Source organism: Lolium perenne, chromosome 2 (genome assembly GCF_019359855.2).
Source record: "Lolium perenne isolate Kyuss_39 chromosome 2, Kyuss_2.0, whole genome shotgun sequence".
Classification (NCBI taxonomy): Eukaryota; Viridiplantae; Streptophyta; class Magnoliopsida; order Poales; family Poaceae; genus Lolium; species Lolium perenne.
Genome location: NC_067245.2, coordinates 146,003,626 through 146,023,061, shown reverse-complemented (window position 1 = coordinate 146,023,061; position 19,436 = coordinate 146,003,626). Strand labels below are relative to the sequence as shown.

Genomic DNA, 19,436 nt, shown 5'->3' with positions numbered 1-19,436 from the left:
CCAATTCCTATAAGCACGGCGGGTTTTGAGGACTTTTGGGCGTGGCATTTCGAGAGATCTGGAGGTTTCTCTGTACGTTCTGCATATCGGATGCTCGTCAGTGTTAGGAAATGAAGAAGTGCATGGCTGTTTGGCGGGGCATCTATCTCTGATCATAAAAAGGAAGAGAAAGCTTGGACGTCCCATTGGAAGGTACAAGTTCCGTAAAAAATAAAGGTGTTCTTATGGCGTCTGGCACGTCATTCTATCCCTACTGGAGATGTTAGACACCGAAGAAATATGGCAATGGACAGATCCTGCTCCATTTGCGACGAGTTGGACTCATGGAGGCATAGTCTGTTGGAGTGCAACATGAGTAGATCCGTGTGGGCTCTAGCACCTGATTCCATCACAGAACAGATGGAAAGGACAGTTGAGCCAGATGCGAAGCAATGGATATTTTCTATGATCGCCTCACTCAGTCATGAAGAGCTAACGAGGTGCTTTGTGACCCTCTGGGCTATCTGGTTCGCAAGGAGGAAGGTAATACATGAGGGAATTTTCCAAAGTTCCCTGTCAACACACCACTTCGTGGAATCCTTCATCCAAGATTTAGAGATTACCTCAAGCAAGAAGGCAGTCAAGATACACAGTCAGCTCTAGAGGCCGGGCGTGGACTGCACCACCTGGTGGAATGGTAAAATCAATGTGGATGCAGCTGTTTGGAAGACATCCAATTCGGGTGCGATTGCGGCGATGTGCAGGTCTGAATCGGGTGTGTATTTGGGAGCATTTGCTGTGGTTATTCACGGCATTTCTGATCCGGAGACGCTTGAGGCAATGGCCTGCCGGGAAGCCTTCTCTCTTGCCCTTGATCTCCAGGAGAAGAAGGTGCATATTGCATCAGATTGTCTGGATGTAATAAACAGCCTAAAAACTGATTATAGAGGAAGGTTTAGTAGTGTTACACATGAAATCATGCTAACGAAAACTGATTTCGAAGCAGTCTCCTTTGGGCATGAGAAGCGGAGAAATCTACACTATTTAAAAAGGAGGAACATGTTCCTTATTCTGCCCACCTCTCGATACGTCAAAATCTTCGTCGTTCTCCGTTTCTCCCATCCCGCACGCGCTAAACTGGGCCAGGCCCAAAACCAACGATGCTAAGATACGTCAAACTAGGTTCCTCCCCCCTCGCCCTTTCGCTCCGTTCGACGCCTAGATCCACCCCCCGCTGCCGCCCCGGCCCCGAGGTGAGCGCCCCCGCCCGCGGATCCGCACCCAGCTCACCCCACCTCTAGCTTTCCCACTCGACCGCTCAAACTACCGGCCGCCGCCGCATGGACTACACCGGCCGCTAGCCTGGGGGCCAGATCGATGGCCGCAGGGGCTAGATCGATGGACGGCGAGCGCTTCATCCAGCGTCCTTCGGGATCTTCCTCTCCGCCGCGCAGGTGCTGCCGGCGCGCACAGCGGCCATGATGCCGAAGGCTGGTGACCTGGTCGAAGATGAGTAAAGGCTGGCAACTAGGTCAGATTGCGCGTTCATGATTTCTACTTGTTCTTTTCCTGGATCTGATGATATAGCATCTGGGATTCCTCCTATAGCATGCTTTGTATTGCCTATACACTTGTTCTGTTGTTACACGAACTGAAGCACAATAAGATGTTTGACAGAGCTTTCCCAGTAAACAAAGTTACCTGAACACTATATGCAATGCAGCAACACTATTTCTTAAGACTGATACTGAAAAGTGCTTGGCAAAAAGATACTATAACACACGCGCTGCTTGTTCAAGTGCATCCTTCATTCAATGAATTGAAAATTGTCATGCTATTTTACTCTGCACCTTTAGTTTATGAGTTCTGTAATGGTACAACTTTCTGCTCTCAGATTTGATGTTGACATTCTACATGCTCTGACTGAATATAGATGAATTGGTAAAGGCTTGTCATGCAAATGCATGACGGCTATCTCCTGATGGTTAATCAGTTTTAGCAGTAAGTTATATTGATTTTGAATAATAATAAATAAACAGTTCTTGGATTGTGTGAGGAGGTTCGAGCACAACATTCAAATGAGTAGCCGAATATCAAGGCAAGTTCCAGCCAGTGGCAGCACAAAAATATACCTCCCATGCTTGATTTATTTGAATGTATGGTCCTTACAAGGCGAATCATTGGCACATTGACAATAATTTGTTAATACAGAGGAATACATTTTATGTTGCAAAATTAGTTTCTCTAATCTTGAGATGGAACTTGACTAATAAGTGTTCCCTTCAACAACAGGTCTGCAGGTTGCTTAGGCCTGATTGTGCGCCAGATACGCCTGGACGAGCGTGGAGTCATGTGCTGCCTTGCGACGAGGACATCGTGAACTGGTTCGGTGCACCATCCGCTGGTGTGCATCGGTCGATGATCTGAGCACGAGGAATGTAGCTGGTGCCTGTGGTGGTACCATGAATTTTGTTTCTGTCAGGAATGAATTTGTCAAAAATCGCACCTGGTGGTAGATGAGATGAAGATCGATGGGAGAACAAGTAGAGGTATGGTATAAAAAAACCCATCGTGACATATTTCTCAAATATGTGTGTGATTTGCTGGACCTCATGTCATGTGCATGCATCAGGAGGTCCGTTTGTGGTAGATGAGAACAACATAGATGAGGAGCGAAGTTTGTGGTAGATGAGAACAACATAGATGAGGAGCGAAGCTGTAAGCTAAAAGATCAGTGTAGTTTGACCACTTCTTATTCAGATTGGAGAATATAGATTAGTCTTCTGAATTGCATGGGCGGAACAGGTAGACCCTGCAATTTACCTCCTCTTATGTAGGTCCAGTTCTTTGATTTTACCTTTACAGTGCGTTTCAGGTGCAGATTATTTTTGACCATCTGCTTGGATAGTAGTATTGTGTTCAATCTGCACACCGAATCTTTGTGCCTGATGGTTTTTTGCTTTGATAGAGTTATTGAAAGTATCCTCAAATTATTTTACAACAGAGGCAGTTAAATAGGGTAGTATTTCGTCATGTAATCTAAAAGTTTAATTATCGTCTGATGTGTCATTTGGGCAATGTGACAGTGGCGGGCTGATGGTGGTTTATTCTGATGGCTAAGGATGGCCTGACATCAAGATTGCGCAACAATCAGGCAGTTTTGGTCGCCAGACATGGACTGCTAATATCCCAGCTGAGCTCCTGACTTCCTTCTAATATCCCATCTGAGCTCGTGCTTTCCTGGTTTGTTTTTGCAATATTAAGTTAGATGAGGATATTAAATGTATTGGAACATGGCAGCTCTTTGTACATGGAAGCATGATTGAATCTTCCCCATACCAAAACCGGGAGATGCATACCCTATAGGTGTTGTGTACAGTCTGCACTTGCCGCCAAGTGCAAGATCAAGGTGAAATTTCTCATCTCTACTTTATGCAATATGAGGCGCATGCTGATAGTTTAGTGAATGTTTTTTAGCTTATCAGTTCAAATTTTCCCTACGAATAAACAAGCTATTTGGATTGAGGATATTTTACCTGACACTAGAACAACTATCAGCTGATAGAAGCTATTACTGAAGGAAGTTGTACTCGGATGTTTTTCATGACAAAGCCAGTTATCATATATCTTGACTTGGATGTTTTTCGTACATGCCTTTTTTTCTCCAAATGACATTTTCACATCAGCATGAAGCATCCATGCAAATTTACTTTGAAGTTAATTAAGCTTGGTGGCATGGATTCAAATAGTATTCTCATTAGTTAGAACATGAGAACTTCCTCACATCTGTTGGATATACCATGTCCTGATTATAAGTGGATGCATAATGTTTGCTTTGGCTATGTGACGAATATTTGAAATACTACATCCATTTCAAAATATAAAACGTATTGGTACGCTGTTTAGCCTCTATTAAAACATCTTATATACTGAAACATAGTTAGTATCAGTTTATAGATGATGCCCTGCAGGTAATTCATTCCTTGCCAATGATTGTTCTGTGGTGATCTCCTATTCTTTGTGTGCCCGATATATATAGTAAATTAATTTGTGTGCCCGATAGCTACTGCTTTAGCAGTTCCGAGTAGAACAACAATGACAAGGATAGGTGCCTTACTAAATGAAGTGAACTAAAGTAGTATGCAGTGGACATTTGTATACTAAAGTAGTTGTCGGTTAGGGTATACAGGATGATCTATTTCAATAAATGCCACTTCGAAATCACTACACGATCATATTTTTCGGCAATATGGCACAGATAGTTAGAAGTCAATATATCAGATGCAATGGACTGTTAACCACATTGTATTGTACATCTTCAGGTAATTATTGCGATGTTCACTAAAATCCACTTAGTTGGTGTGTATATATTGTTTGCCAGAAGCTCCTGATCATCAGTTTTTTGTTTGTTGTAGTCAAAACTATGTATTGGGTTGGCTAAAAAAATGCATGAATGTTTACAGGAGGAGGAGGAGGATCATAGACACTATCATCTCAAAAGGCTAAAGCTGCAAAAAAAAAAAAAAAAACCAGAACGGTAATCTTTCCGCATGCTTGTTTTTCTTTCTTCATTAGTCTTTGTCCTTCCTGCTTAACGGTGTACCATAACTACAGTCTGTATCTAGCATCTCACCATATTTGTTTTATAATTTGTAGGTGGATGCAAAACTACTTAACAGTAATGGATGCCATCACAGTTTTACGCACTTTTGGCATAAACTCTTCATAGAAGTTTACTATAAAGTTAACAAACCAATTCTAACAGCAATGAACATTAAGAAAATTCTACTTGTAAAGAAATTGAGACAATATAACGGGGAAGAATAGAATTGTATGCTTGTTTCGTTTGAAAAAAAAAAATGATGCACACTTCTATGTTATCAAATATTTTCTTCCATAACTACTGAGCCACAATATGTATAAAATGGCTGAAGCTTTCCAGACGTGTTGTCCTATGTTGTTTCATATCTTGCCCGCGCTTGTTTTGGAAGGCAGGTATTGGATTCTTTGGATATGTTTACTGTTTTTTTACCTTTCTACCTGCATATTTCATTAGTTACTCGAACAACGATGGGTTTGAGTAACTGATCACAATATATGCTTCACAATGCTACTTGATGTGCATGAGAATCCTAAAGTTACTTGTTTAACATGATTCGCGTGGAACCTCAATAATAGTATTGTCCAATATTTCATGGAGATATGCAGAAATGGATAAAGAAAAGAAATATGAGGTACTTAGGAATTGTCATGAATCCTATCAACAAAAGAAAGCTAAACTACAATGCACACATTTTGTTACAGGCACACGAGAGTCACATGGAGGTCCATCTGTACTCTCAACAATCTTGTGGCCAGAATCAGAGTTACTTGACGATCACCACCAAGATGTGGACAGAGATCCTTGACGATCACCACCAAGATGTGGATAGAGAGGCGGGGGTAACCACAAACAGCTAGATCCATCGTATCGAATGGAAGACGGCCACGGCGACGACGGTGCGGCGCCGGGGTGTTTGACGATGAGCCTATTAGTTGTGGTTTTTTCCAAGGCCGCCAAACACGGAACTGCGGCGGTCCTTGCACCTATGATGAAGAGGCAAGGGAGGGACCGGTCTCCGCTCGGTCTTCTCGGGAGATTGATGGAGCTCTATAAAGTGGGTGATCTCGAGAGAGTGAGGACCCGTGGCAACGCACGGGCATTTGTACTAGTAATACAGAAGCGTACAGCGTAGCTCAAGCTTTAGTCGTAGTTTAGGCCGCCATGTCTGGCTGATTGACTCGCGGCACTCGCCAGACGAGTTTTGTATCCCTTTAGTCCGAAATCACTACTACTAATAAAAGACCCAGAGGGTCTGATCCAACCAATCTTAGCCCTTCAATCAAAATATCCAACGCCTCAAAACTCTCCCGTGTTTGAAGGAACCAGACGTCCGCTCCAATGGCTAACCAATTTATCCCCACGAACGCAAACAAAAAACCAACTGTTTACCACGACGCACTCCCCTACCGCTCAGCACTCTTTCTCGCCGTCCATGACGCAGTTCAAACACCACCGCAGTCCTCGCCGTCGTCGATCTGCTGCCCTATCGCCTCCACGCTGACGCCCTCAGCCCTCCACGACACGGAATCGAGGCCGCCTGCACACCGGGCGTCCGGGGACTCTAGGCCGAACTGCATTCCGTGGCCGGGAAGTCGACGCCACTGACGACACCGGCACTGGCCGGACGCCGAACGCCGAACGCCGGACGAGGCGTCGAGCAACTCCACATATTTCTTCAGGTTTCTTCAGAGAATCGGCACTGCAACAAGATGAAGCATCAGGTATCATATGCAACTATGCAAGAATCTCCCACCTTAGTTAGAAAGATTGAGGCGTTCTAGGAATATTCTGACACTAATGTAGGGAGCAAATCTATGAGGCCTAATCCTCACCAACGAGGTGCTGGCCTAACAGGATTTCATGAAACTCAAGCTAAATATACAGTGAACTCACTCTTACCTGATTAAGACATACAGGTAACGTGAGCTTTCCACAAAATCCTGGATTCCTAACTATATCCTTGCGGGATGGCCAATTGATGTCATCTTCCTACAACCTTGTAAACACATCCCAGAGCAATTCAGGAAAAAATCTATCACAACTGCTCTGCTGAATAACCACAATACTATCCTGCAGCTCATCTGAAGACTCAAACAGATTTCTGTCTGTGATCACGAACTATGCTTCACAAAGCCATGTTTAGAATTGCTTCAAGTCTGAAGTAAGCAATCGTGGTACACAACCTGCAATTCATATTTAGCACCATGTTCAGAATCGTTTGACATAAGATAAAATGCAGTTATGCAATGGCTGAGAAATTATATAACGCACTAGAACATTTCATTAAAAAAAAATTACATTCTATTCCTGCCTAGCTATCAAACCACGCAGTATGTTGGCTCTAAAGTTAAACATCATCAGGAGTAATTTCGTGTATCAATAAGCAGAAATTGCCATGAAGAGATGTAATGGTGACTATGCTGTGAGTGTTGTCGAATAGTCACTACTACTAATAAAAGACCCAGAGGGTCTGATCCAACCAATCTTAGCCCTTCAATCAAAATATCCAACGCCTCAAAACTCTCCCGTGTTTGAAGGAACCAGACGTCCGCTCCAATGGCTAACCAATTTATCCCCACGAACGCAAACAAAAAACCAACTGTTTACCACGACGCACTCCCCTACCGCTCAGCACTCTTTCTCGCCGTCCATGACGCAGTTCAAACACCACCGCAGTCCTCGCCGTCGTCGATCTGCTGCCCTATCGCCTCCACGCTGACGCCCTCAGCCCTCCACGACACGGAATCGAGGCCGCCTGCACACCGGGCGTCCGGGGACTCTAGGCCGAACTGCATTCCGTGGCCGGGAAGTCGACGCCACTGACGACACCGGCACTGGCCGGACGCCGAACGCCGAACGCCGGACGAGGCGTCGAGCAACTCCACATATTTCTTCAGGTTTCTTCAGAGAATCGGCACTGCAACAAGATGAAGCATCAGGTATCATATGCAACTATGCAAGAATCTCCCACCTTAGTTAGAAAGATTGAGGCGTTCTAGGAATATTCTGACACTAATGTAGGGAGCAAATCTATGAGGCCTAATCCTCACCAACGAGGTGCTGGCCTAACAGGATTTCATGAAACTCAAGCTAAATATACAGTGAACTCACTCTTACCTGATTAAGACATACAGGTAACGTGAGCTTTCCACAAAATCCTGGATTCCTAACTATATCCTTGCGGGATGGCCAATTGATGTCATCTTCCTACAACCTTGTAAACACATCCCAGAGCAATTCAGGAAAAAATCTATCACAACTGCTCTGCTGAATAACCACAATACTATCCTGCAGCTCATCTGAAGACTCAAACAGATTTCTGTCTGTGATCACGAACTATGCTTCACAAAGCCATGTTTAGAATTGCTTCAAGTCTGAAGTAAGCAATCGTGGTACACAACCTGCAATTCATATTTAGCACCATGTTCAGAATCGTTTGACATAAGATAAAATGCAGTTATGCAATGGCTGAGAAATTATATAACGCACTAGAACATTTCATTAAAAAAAAATTACATTCTATTCCTGCCTAGCTATCAAACCACGCAGTATGTTGGCTCTAAAGTTAAACATCATCAGGAGTAATTTCGTGTATCAATAAGCAGAAATTGCCATGAAGAGATGTAATGGTGACTATGCTGTGAGTGTTGTCGAATAGAGATTAGTACATCCCACTTGACTAATCTACGGTTTGCCTAGGTTCAGTTTGCCTATGTTTATCATGGTAGTATATCCAACTTGACAACAGATGTCTTTGCTAGATGGGTCTAGCAATTAAAATGGAATGCACCGATCTTGCGACCAGCATCTGGAAAAATTACCACTGATCTAAAGCACTTCAAGCTAGATGGGTCAGTCAACTAGATGCAATATCAAAACTATAAAGCTATAATTACCCGTAAAAAAAATCAATAGTATATAATGCAAGGGCCAGAGCAGTAGGGGACAATTTCTGAACCATATATTCAGACCACAATTCTAATTTGATTTACAATCAATTCTCCCATATATTCATTGATGCTATTACAATTTGCAGGGAAGCTGTATTGTTTAGTACCTCTTAATTTTACGGGATTGAGGAAGCATAATTCAGCGTGTCATCTTCCAGACAGACTCCATTTCAGGATATAACCAACGGGCAAAGTCAAGGTAGTTCACAACAAACGCAATGTTCACTACCATCGTTATTATGTGACATACTTAAGTGTGATGTGTATACAGATCCTAAAGAGGTCAAAAGGCGGAGGGATAGGGAGAGGTATGTAAATAATAAAGATGAGGTTTTAAAGTGCCGATGCTAATTACGGGAGCTTAAAAAAACAGTCAACGGCCGCTGTGACTGAGGAAAACATACCATCTGATACACATGCCACTGGACAATCTAAAGTCTGATTTTGTACCTGGAATGTTTTTATAGGTATGGCTCCAGATGTTCAGAACTATGCATCCCAGGTGGGGGGTAACGATAAGTCCGATTGGTTGCACAGAAATGATGCATACCAGATGCAAGCAAGATCAGGAGGAACTAGACCTATTCTTATCGCCCAGTCCAATTTTGTAGGGGCAGGTTCGCTCACCCAATTATCAGGTAATATAATATTGTGCATCATATTTTATTTATTTCAACAAATATATAGTGTATGAATATTTATATCATTTAGTTCCCGATGTGTTCAGTTACAGCGTTTGCGATCTGATATTTAATAACTATTATGATATTTAATGCATATCCAGGTGACACAAAGAGTGATGATGAATCCGATCATGCAGGCATTTTTGAACCTGTTGAACAAGGTGCTAGGTTGGAAGGTAAAATAGCATAACAGTTGTTCACATTTTTATAAGGCCTTCATATATACTAATGTTATAATATCCAATATAGTAAGCCAATTCAACATATTTTTCTCACAGATAACGTGGACGCAAGAGGAAGAAACAATGCATGATGAGACGAGGAGTGCAGGACTTTTAGTGGCCTAGGTAACTCATACCATGTATTAAATTTCTTTCCTTTTAAATTCTTATAATTTTTTTTGGCACATCTATTTTATTACTACATAACCTAAGAATCATGAATTAGAAGAAGAAATACATGTGGGTCAAACAAATATGAAATTTAGAAGGGGCTGACAAAAGACGAGTATACAAACCCCGAGCTGACAAAGGTGAGTTTTCTTTTGCCAACTGTCATTATTAATTATTAATCTAATTCTGCCGGTACATCACATATCATATCTGAAGATTTTCACTATCTTCTCAAACATAGTATTGTGGGTTTCAGTTACAGAGCAAACAGGAATCAAGTGAAATAGCTGAGAACAATGAGCTAGAAAATATAACTGGCAAAGAGGCTAGATACTCCAACTTGACAAATGTCAGTTTTCTTGTCATACAATCTCTCCAACAATTCCAATTCTCCATAGTGAAACTTTGGTTTTATTTGTGTTGCTGTTAGGAATTATCCAAGAACAAATGCTGGCAGCCCGGGACTTGGACTCAGCACCAACGTCCTGCACGGAAGGGCCAGAAGCTATACGGGACAAGCTGACAATGCCAGTACAGATAGTGTAACGCAGACTTAAAACTACAACATTATGCATACTGAAGAACAAGATTCAGGGAAACTACACTCATTATAGGTATATATAAAAGCTCACTAAAAGAGGATCTCCCTTTGGTCCTATTTCTAGCAAAAATGATCTGCTAAATAATAATAGTATTGAATATTAGCATGAGATTCCATTTGACAGAACTAAGTCAGCTTAAATTTTCCAGAAGGTCAAGCAACTGTGATTAGAAACATGCAGCAAATGCTTCAGAAATTAGTTCATCAAAGTTATATCTTCCATGACATTATTTAGAGAATCCTCCCTTTATTTATGTTGCTTTCGAGCCTTATTAGCAAAATTGATCTGCTAAATATGAATTATATTGAAAATCAGCAGGAGTTTGCATTGTACAAAACATAACTGAAACCTGAGGACATCGAAAACAGAGAATTCACTTGAGATTGAGAACAGAAGCAGTGTCTATAGCTGCATCTGGCAGATAGAACAAGATCACTATAACAACTAAGTCCATCCTCATTTCTAGCTCGGAAAGATCACCCTGGCCCAGACGGAACGGCAGCTCGAGCTCGGAAAGAGAAATGGAAAGAGGATTTGAGATTTGACCTTGTATTTTGTGTGGCCGGAGCTGTGGAGTCCTCCGACGTGCCCCGCGCCTCCTCATCCGCCTCTGGCGGCGCCTAGCGCTGGCTCGCCCGTGGGCATGACGAGTTCGAGCGCTTCCTTGAGCACTTGGGCGACCGGATTCAACGGGAAGGGGCGGGGAAGAGCAGGACGTGCAGAGTCCTCGCGCTGGGGGTGGGGGCGAAAGGGAGGGAGGGAGGACACGAGGTCGAGAGACAGAGCTGGTGAGTATCGAATGGTGGACGGCGGGGAGAAAAAGGCAGCAACTGCGCGGGAGCGGTGGGGAGGTTGGTGACGGGCTGGTTTCTGAGAGTGAAAGCGTGTTTGGATATGCTGTCCTCGCTGCGTCCTGGTAATGTTTTGTTGCTTGCCTGCCCTGGAAAAGCTAATATCTTGCTTAGCCTGGATTATACACAGGCAACTTGTTTAGCCTGTGCCAGGCGCTCGATTTCGGTAGGCTGGGCATTCCTGCGCAGCAACTAACCAATCATATCTGGCTCTGTTGATCGACTAGATTCACAATGAGGCTAGTAAATTATTTGGAGCGTGATTATTTGGGGCTTCCAACCAAATATAGTTCAGGCCATCTTTTTTTTTTTTTACGTGAGTTCAGGCCATCTTGACCAGGTAGAAAGCATGAGAGTACCATGCTGAAACCAGCCACCCTTTTTTTGATTCGAGATCTGGACACTAACAAACACTTTTGATTATTTGATGATTTAAAAGATAATATTAAACTATTTATATGAATTGAGAATTATTTGTATTGAAAATTCCATCATTCGCTCTCTGATATGATATTTATCTAATTTCACGTATCACCATTTGAAAACTAACTTCGAATACTACTCGATAGGTTCACATGACACATTGAGAAGAAAATTACATGTCATTTTAGTGGATTCGGAACTGAATGATGATAATATAGAAACTAGAAACTTGGAACATGACAAAAAAAATACACGTCTCACAGAGTGTATGATTGTGAATAGATCTCCTAAGAAACTTGAAACGTCCAACTCATCATCAGAAAAATAGATGTTTCTATTACATATTATTAAACCTGTGTTGCACCTGCACACTTACTATGTTAAAAGAAAAAGAATTCAGATTCCAATGGTTCACGGAGTCCACGGTTTCTGTGTTACATCATCTATAATACTCTTCAATCTATAATAAGTGTCGAACTTTAGATCAGTTTAGTTTAAATTTAAATAAAATTCTAAAACTTATTACGGACGGAGGGCATACATGTTATTAAACGTGCGTTGCACGTGCACACTTACTAGTCTATATCTATACCTAATAATAAAGGAGCTAAGGTTTCTGCTAAAATTTTCGTCAACGCTTTTTATTGGACCGTTTTGCCCTTCCACAAATCTGCATAATACTGCACTGTGCCATTAGGTATCGGTTCGTGCTATATTTTCGTCATCCCGAACGAACCCACCATGTATTTGATCGATCACGCAGGCCGGGCGTTCGGTCCGTTGCGCTGCGAGGTTGTTGTGTTGGTGGGCCTCCGTCCGTCCAAAGGCTGCAGTAGATTAGCCACAAACATGAATATTTTGTGCTAGATAGTCCCACCTCGCTCCACCGCATTGAGTTCGTCTGGTTTATATAGCTTAAGTTTCCTCTAATCAACAAGCCTCCTCACAAAGATTTGAAAGAAGTGGAGAGAAGGACGGCGAGGGATGGGAAGAAAATCTCAGACATCTGTGTAAGGCTGCCAAGCACAGAGGTTTCTGAGCTATTACGAAATTTGCCCCGAAATTGTGTGGATTCAGACATCTGTGTAAGGAGGCCAAGCAACGAAATTCGCCCCGAAATTGTGTGGATTCAGGAGGCGAGGCAGAGGCGGGGTCGCCGCTCTGGTGACAGTAGATTGGGCGGCGGCGGCGTGGCGAGCGCCAGCCGGGACCGACGGATCGGCACGGGCGCCGACACCCCACCGCGTTTGAGCAGATGCCGGACCATGTGAGAGAGATAGAGAGAGAGGGAGGCCAGAAAGTTAGTCGCGTGCGGCGGCGCGCTAGCCACTGGGATTGGGGTGGTAGGGGTCGCGTGCCTTGCGGCGTGCCTGCTCCTAGGGCTGCTCTGAGTTAAGTGGGCTACTGGGTGCAGCCTCGGCTGGGCCGAACGGCTATCAATTTAACTTTCTTTTTCCAATGAAAGTGAGCCTTTTAAAAAAATCTCGTATATTTTTTTAGATACTTCTTTATGTGCTCCTAAATGGCTGTAAGCAGCGCATTATCTACCCATTTCTTCATATCATTGTGAGAACTGAACCAACAAATTATGTGTCGATTATTTGTAGCCCTGTGCTTGATTTAAAATATGGTAAGCTCTACAGTTATGTTTTTCATGTGAGATATTTTAGATTGTCAGATTGGGTGGGTGCGCAAGACTAAGACGATTATCTAATTTATTTCTCCTCATCTGTGACAACATTGATTTTGAAATATCATGAGATCCGTAGGAATCGGATGTGGCTGAAGAGTTCATCCACGCGTTTTACTCACCAACGATGCCAATAGAGAGTCCCGACCTCTTAAGCGAGATATAATTTTCACAATTAACATTTTAAAATTATGTTTTATGTTTTTCACAATTGGCAGTAAAAAAGACATATCGAGCAACGACTCCATGCCATTTGGATTTGACTTATGTATGGATTCGAATATATGAAACACACTTCATTTAATGTCGTGCCGCTAAGCGGTGGGAATAACGATAGCAAAATCTCATAGGTTTGGTCAATGGGAGATAGAGAACAAACAAGCCTATATGATTATGTATGGCCCAAAAGAGAAAACGGGATTCCTTGAGATGCAAGGAGAGGATGAGGTATTTGTATGTAAGATATGCGGGCTGATTTAGGAAGGATAACGAAGGAGAGGGTCTGAGAAAATGACGGGCTTTGACGATTGGCTACTGATCGACATAGACGTGATCGTGTCCCACGAGGCCCTCTGGCAACGAGCGGGAGCGATGAGGCCCTCCACCGTTGCCTACACAACTATGGCAAAGATGCAAGAAACAATCGGCGCCCAACGGAAGGATGTCTAGCGATGGCCAACAATAACGAAATAGAAACAGTGTGGCGTCTATGGATCGCTATTGCCGATGAGTATTCACTCTTAAAAGTCAATATTTATTGCTATTCCGCCGCAACGCGCGGGCATTGTCCTAGTGATTAATAAAGCGGTGGTCTTTCCCCTCAAATAAAAAAAAATCTCTGTCCCTAAAAAAAAAAAGAGAGAGAGAGAAAGATCATTCATCTGTCGGCTCTATCGCGAGCTCGCGACCAAACGAAAACACCACCCCGGAGGAACGAAGCCGCGGGCCTAGGAACCTTCTAGTTCTAGAAGCATCTCGAAGATGCTGTCGTCTCTGTCGGCGTGGTTCGTGAACCCGCGGAAGAACCCGCTCGCCCGCCTCCACATGAAGACCGTCGCCTACCGCCTCAGCAACTACGGTCCGTACCCACCCCCCGCCTCTCGAAATCTAGGGTTTGCTGGATCATCCCCGCGATCTTGACGTCGCTTCTTGTTTCGGCTTAGGGCTGCGGTACGACGACCTGTACGACCCGTACAACGACCTGGACATCAAGGAGGCGCTGGCGCGGCTCCCGCGGGAGGTGGTGGACGCCCGCAACCAGCGCCTCAAGCGAGCCATGGACCTCTCCATGAAGCATCAGTACCTCCCCGACGACGTCAAGGTGAAGATTCGTGTCCTTGGCTATCCGATGTGCAAGCAATTTCGAAATGAGAAATCTTCCATTTCATTCATGCTGGTGAATTTTGTCAATTCCTGTTCACTACTGGATATAGTTTGTCAGGTTGGCAGTTTTGGTAGCCTATGTGCCTTATGTGTGAGGGCTGTACTTATATGATTTTTTTTCATCTGGGCGCTCTTGTCATGTCTCTGATCCACTTGACACTGTTGAAACTGTGATTGGTCTTGAGGAAGCATTGCAGATCACTTGACCAACTGACAGATGGCCAAGACTCCTTGTGCCAGGCACTTCTTATACCACTGCAGTGATGTCTTCCTCTATTCTGCCGGGAAATCGTTAGTTTGTCTTCCTCTGTTCTGTCGGGGATATTATTAGTTTGTCTTCCTTAGTTGCGTGAAGCCATAAGGTCTGCAACTTAAGATAAAGTGAGTTAAGAAACTAAGCATTAGGTATATATGGTCATCGAGGTCTATTTTAACCTCGTGGAACACATGTTATTATGGGCATCCTACTACTAAGCACCACTAATATTTTTCAGTTCACTAATATATATAATAAGACACCAGTACAACTGTAAAAGTCTTAAGATTTTGACATGGTTGATTTTGTTTGGCAGGCACTGCAGACACCTTTCAAAAGCTATCTTTCAGACATGCTGGCTCTGGTAAGTTATATTATTTATCATCACCCTTCCTTTTTGTTGTTTACTTCACGCATCCATCACTTAACTTGTCCAGGAGGCATTTTTTTACTTGGTAAAAATGCACGTAGTGTGAATCTGTTATTTAGCCATTATCATTTGCTCTACCAAATGCTTTTCATTATATATGTGTCTGCTAGTTTTTTTTCTTATATCTTAGCTTGTCATAGTGTATACTCCTTTCTCTGTCAAATTAGATATTGCAGAGTACATGACATCAGTGGAAAATTGACACATGGTTGTAATGATCAAAACTCCTCCTACAGTTAGATCCTCGATGCAGCTTTGCACATTCATCTTTCATCTCTCATTATTCAAAGATGGACCAATTCAGATCTAGTCCTTTTTGTGCCTTTTTCCCTAGTTCCTACAGAATTCTTATGTTACCATTTGTGTGGACTTTTTTTTTTTGAATTAAAGGGTTTCCCCCGATTTCCATTAAGAGAAACCAAAAGTTGTTTGGTACAGACCTCAGCAACACCACCAACCCGCCATGGAACGGAGAGTTTGTTTGAAAGAAAGAAGAAACTAAACAGCCTAAGCCAGATGATGAGAATACAAAAGAGGAAAGGGGCGCACAGGCACAGGCAACACATCCTGGAGCTACAGACCCTCACACTTGAAGCATTCTCTCCCAGGCTTCAGACTTCGACGACTTCAGTTCTTCGTCTTTCTGTTTTTCAAAATGTCTTCTTGTCTACTTTTTCTACATTGCCAGTCTTGGGTCCATGACACCCAGCTCCTCCTGGCACTTAGCACCTCAGTTGCGATTCGCTCCACCAATTTTGCAAGCCATCGTAGTCGATCCTTTGCGCTGTCCTTCACCTGCAAAGAGCTCCAGAAATTAAACCAATAGCAGATTTTGTATGACTGCAATCGGTTCATCTGGCCACTTCTTTTGAAAACATGCTAGGTTTCTTGTTTCCCAAGTCCCCCAGAAAACTGCCGCTATCACCACCGCAGCAACCTTTCGGTTCAGACCGCGCAACCCTTTAAGCCAGATGTTCACACAACTTTGAACATTGGTGAAGGGAAGTTTGAAACTGAAAGCAATACTAACACATTCCACACATATCTGGCTAAAGGGCAAGAAAAGAAAAGATGGTCAATCGATTCATTGCTTCCACAAAATAAGTAACTCTTCGAACATGACCCACCTTTTGCAAGAGAACATCCCTCGTCAAGATGCTACCTTTCAGCACCAACCAAAGAAATGTTTTGACTCACATAGGAATCTTAATCTTCCACATAAACCTGTATGGCACCACCCCATAATTCTGTAGAGCGTGATAAAAAGATCTCAAGATCTCACAGTGAAAACCCCTGTGTCGGACAATTTCCAATATAGCTTATCTGAATCTCCTGACAAAGTCACATCCCCACACACACCACACATTCTTAGCCGTTGTTCTTTTCTTTGTCCAACCATAGCCCTTCTGAATCTGAGATTTCTGATCCCGGTAGAAAATGCTTTACTAACAGTGGTCTCTTGGTTTAGAGAAACTGAGTAAAGTCTAGAAGTCACAGAGAGTATTTTCCCCATTGCCAATCACAATTCTACAGTAAAGTCCATTTGTGTGGACTTAACTAGTATTAGACTTGGTCGTTGACTATTGTCTTTTCTGTCTATTGTATTTCCCTATTTTTGCATAACATCTGACTTACCACCAAAAGATAGTGTGCACGAAGTGCAAATATGCTATCCACTCTAGACATCTTGCAGTTGAAAGTTGTTTGGTATCAGATAATCACTATCCACTGTTATTTTCGATCAATCATAGGTCCATATCAAGTTCGTATTGCACGATTGATGTTTCCATAGTGGTGGCTGTCCAATTGAGAACCTGTCTAATTATACGATCGATGTGATTTGTGTAGTACCCTTCTTATTTCATTATTCTGCTGATAGGATACCATCCGTATCCAATGTTGCTATGGAATCCCTAGACACTCATCCGTTTAACTGTTATAAGATCCAGCCTTATTAGTTGGCTACTGTTTGATGCCTTGTATTTTCCAGGTGAAAAAGGAGAGAGCAGAGCGTGAAGCACTCGGAGCACTCCCCCTCTACGAGAGAACCCTTCCATGATGTCCCTGTTTTGTAGTCTTTTATATATCATGCAGAGCATGCAATAAAATGCAGTGGATGATATGTACTATGTATTGTGCTAAACGCTCTGTTGTTGTTTGTGTGGTGATTGGCCAGCAGAAGATACTTGTATGTGTAACGACTTGGATATAGAACTCTAAAAAATGTGGTTCAGTTGACCTAATTTTAAATTTATGTTCCCTTCTAAAAGTTATATATACCCTTTCTGCCTCTTATGGAAGATGGTTAATAAAGCTATCAATTGGTTTACTCTGAAACGGATAGAGTTTGGTGATCAGGTGTATACGTGAGCACGCGGTAACTGGCTGCCACGTGTCTAACACCGTTTATTATTATTCCGTGAGATGATAAAGCAATTCTACTCTAACCTGTGCGAAGTACTGTCGCTTTCATCTTATCCTGGGAGGCGAGGCAACTGTCACTTTCATCTTATCCTGGGAGGCGAGGCGGAATCACACGTCCTGCACGCTCGAAGCGAAGAGCGGCGCAGCGGACGCCCACCTCCACCGTGTGTTGCAGGCCCGTCTCCATGGCCCGCCGCCAGGAAGGGCCAACGGCGAGACAACCCAGCGCCAGATGCACGCGGGCCTCCAATTGCTCAGCACGGCGGCTGGGATCGAGCCTGCGTCAGGAGCACGAGCCACAGGTGAGCCCCTTTCCCACACGGCTAAGAGCATGCCCGAAAAAGTTGAAACCGAAAATGGGGGATTCAGTCTCCCGAAAACGAGAGTTAATCAGTTTTTGGCAGTCGCGCAAACAGAAACCGTAAAGAGGAACTGAAAACATGAAATTAGAAATCTCGCAGTCGAATTCATCGATGAACACATATAGACGATAGTTGTTGCTCCGATTGAGCACCAAACATTACATAATTCGAACTAATAACATAAAATAAGTAATGTCCGCAATAGCGCGATCTAATTTTGCCCAAAAATCGGCCAGGCGGCCTCTACGCGCGACGACGGCGGTGGTGGCGGTGGAAGGCGAGGCGGCGGCCGCTTGGAGCTCCTACTCTTCGTCCAGCGCGACGATCTCCAGCTGGAAGCGGCGGGCGCGTTCTTCACGGCGCGCCGCCTCGTATTCCTGGACTTGCCGAACGATGTCGGCCTCCTCGCGGCGCCTGCGTCGACGGGCCTCCGCGGCGGACACGGCCGCCACTTGAGCGAGGACCGCCTCCTCCTCCTCGTCGTCGTGGACGTAGTCCTCGGCGGACACGACCGTCGCCGCCGTCTGCGCGACGACAACCATCTCCGCCTCCGCCTCCTCCTCCTCTGACTCTTCATCCTCCTCCTCTTCCTCCGACTCTTCCTCCTCCGACTCTTCCTCTTCCTCCTCCGACTCGGACCACCGGAGGCGTCGCGAGAACCCGGTGGAGGACCCCTCACCTCCGAGCGCGTACTTGGCGAGCTTCCCCGGGGGCGTTAGCCCCCTGTTGGTCCACCGGCGGGCGCTGCGCTTGCGCGCGCCCTCCGAGCGGACCCATTTCCGCCGCTCTTCCTCGGTGCGGAATACGGGCGGACGCGGCGGCGAGTCCCCGTCGCCCAATCCCGCGGCTGGGCTGCCGGCACCTCCACGGGAGGCCATCGAGCGGCGGAGTGTGGTGGTGCGGTGGCTGGCTAAGCTTGGATTGCTCGCCGGAGCGGGGGACTGGCGGCGGCGGAGGAAGAGAAAACGGCGGAGGGGAGTAGGGTTCGCGAACCGAACTCCCCTCCGCGAACGCTTTTAAGAGCAACTCTAACAGAGCCCGTAAATCCCGCCGGAACCGAACTTTTCCGGCGGATTTACGGGTTCAGGCCGAAACTGGCGCAGATCAGCGCTTGAAAAAGTGGGCCGGCCCGAATTGGAACTTCAGGGCCCGAACAACTCCCCGCACGGCCCCTATTAAAAGCATTCACGGAGGGGAGTTCGGTTCGCGAACCCTACTCCCCTCCGCCGTTTTCTCTTCCTCCGCCGCCGCCAGTCCCCCGCTCCGACGAGCAATCCAAGCTTAGCCAGCCACCGCACCACCACACTCCGCCGCTCGATGGCCTCCCGTGGAGGTGCCGGCAGCCCAGTCGCGGGATTGGGCGACGGGGACTCGCCGCCGCGTCCGCCCGTATTCCGCACCGAGGAAG

General features: G+C 44.7%; 1 protein-coding gene and 3 long non-coding RNA genes across 4 annotated transcripts; 2 read left to right on the top strand and 2 right to left on the bottom strand.

Annotated features, from left to right (window-relative positions):
* Nucleotides 1–2,306: 2,306 nt before the first annotated feature.
* LOC127321899 (uncharacterized) lies at nt 2,307–4,518 on the top strand. The gene is made up of 4 exons (XR_007864395.2): nt 2,307–2,528; nt 2,612–2,784; nt 3,066–3,388; nt 4,443–4,518. It is a non-coding gene; the product is annotated as an uncharacterized lncRNA (long non-coding RNA).
* Nucleotides 4,519–5,811: 1,293 nt separating this feature from the next.
* Nucleotides 5,812–7,003, bottom strand: LOC139836071 (uncharacterized). The gene is made up of 2 exons (XR_011751995.1): nt 6,482–7,003; nt 5,812–6,281 (listed from the first exon to the last, which is right to left on the bottom strand). It is a non-coding gene; the product is annotated as an uncharacterized lncRNA (long non-coding RNA).
* Nucleotides 7,004–7,029: 26 nt separating this feature from the next.
* Nucleotides 7,030–11,109, bottom strand: LOC127321920 (uncharacterized). The gene is made up of 3 exons (XR_007864419.2): nt 10,756–11,109; nt 7,700–7,983; nt 7,030–7,499 (listed from the first exon to the last, which is right to left on the bottom strand). It is a non-coding gene; the product is annotated as an uncharacterized lncRNA (long non-coding RNA).
* A 2,917-nt stretch (nt 11,110–14,026) lies between these two features.
* LOC127322072 (cytochrome b-c1 complex subunit 7) lies at nt 14,027–17,492 on the top strand. The gene is made up of 4 exons (XM_051351022.2): nt 14,027–14,251; nt 14,337–14,494; nt 15,129–15,176; nt 17,233–17,492. Exons 1-4 carry the CDS (start codon nt 14,155–14,157, stop codon nt 17,299–17,301), a joined length of 372 nt encoding a protein of 123 aa, XP_051206982.1. The 5' UTR covers nt 14,027–14,154; the 3' UTR covers nt 17,302–17,492.
* Nucleotides 17,493–19,436: the final 1,944 nt, after the last annotated feature.

Bases quoted from the DNA above. Each gene is read 5' to 3' on its own strand.
- LOC127322072 (XM_051351022.2), top strand. From the start codon at position 14,155: ATGCTGTCGTCTCTGTCGGCGTGGTTCGTGAACCCGCGGAAGAACCCG. The intron at 14,252-14,336 runs GTCCGTACCCAC...GTTTCGGCTTAG, and splicing joins CTACCGCCTCAGCAACTACG to GGCTGCGGTACGACGACCTG. The intron at 14,495-15,128 runs GTGAAGATTCGT...TTTGTTTGGCAG, and splicing joins ACCTCCCCGACGACGTCAAG to GCACTGCAGACACCTTTCAA.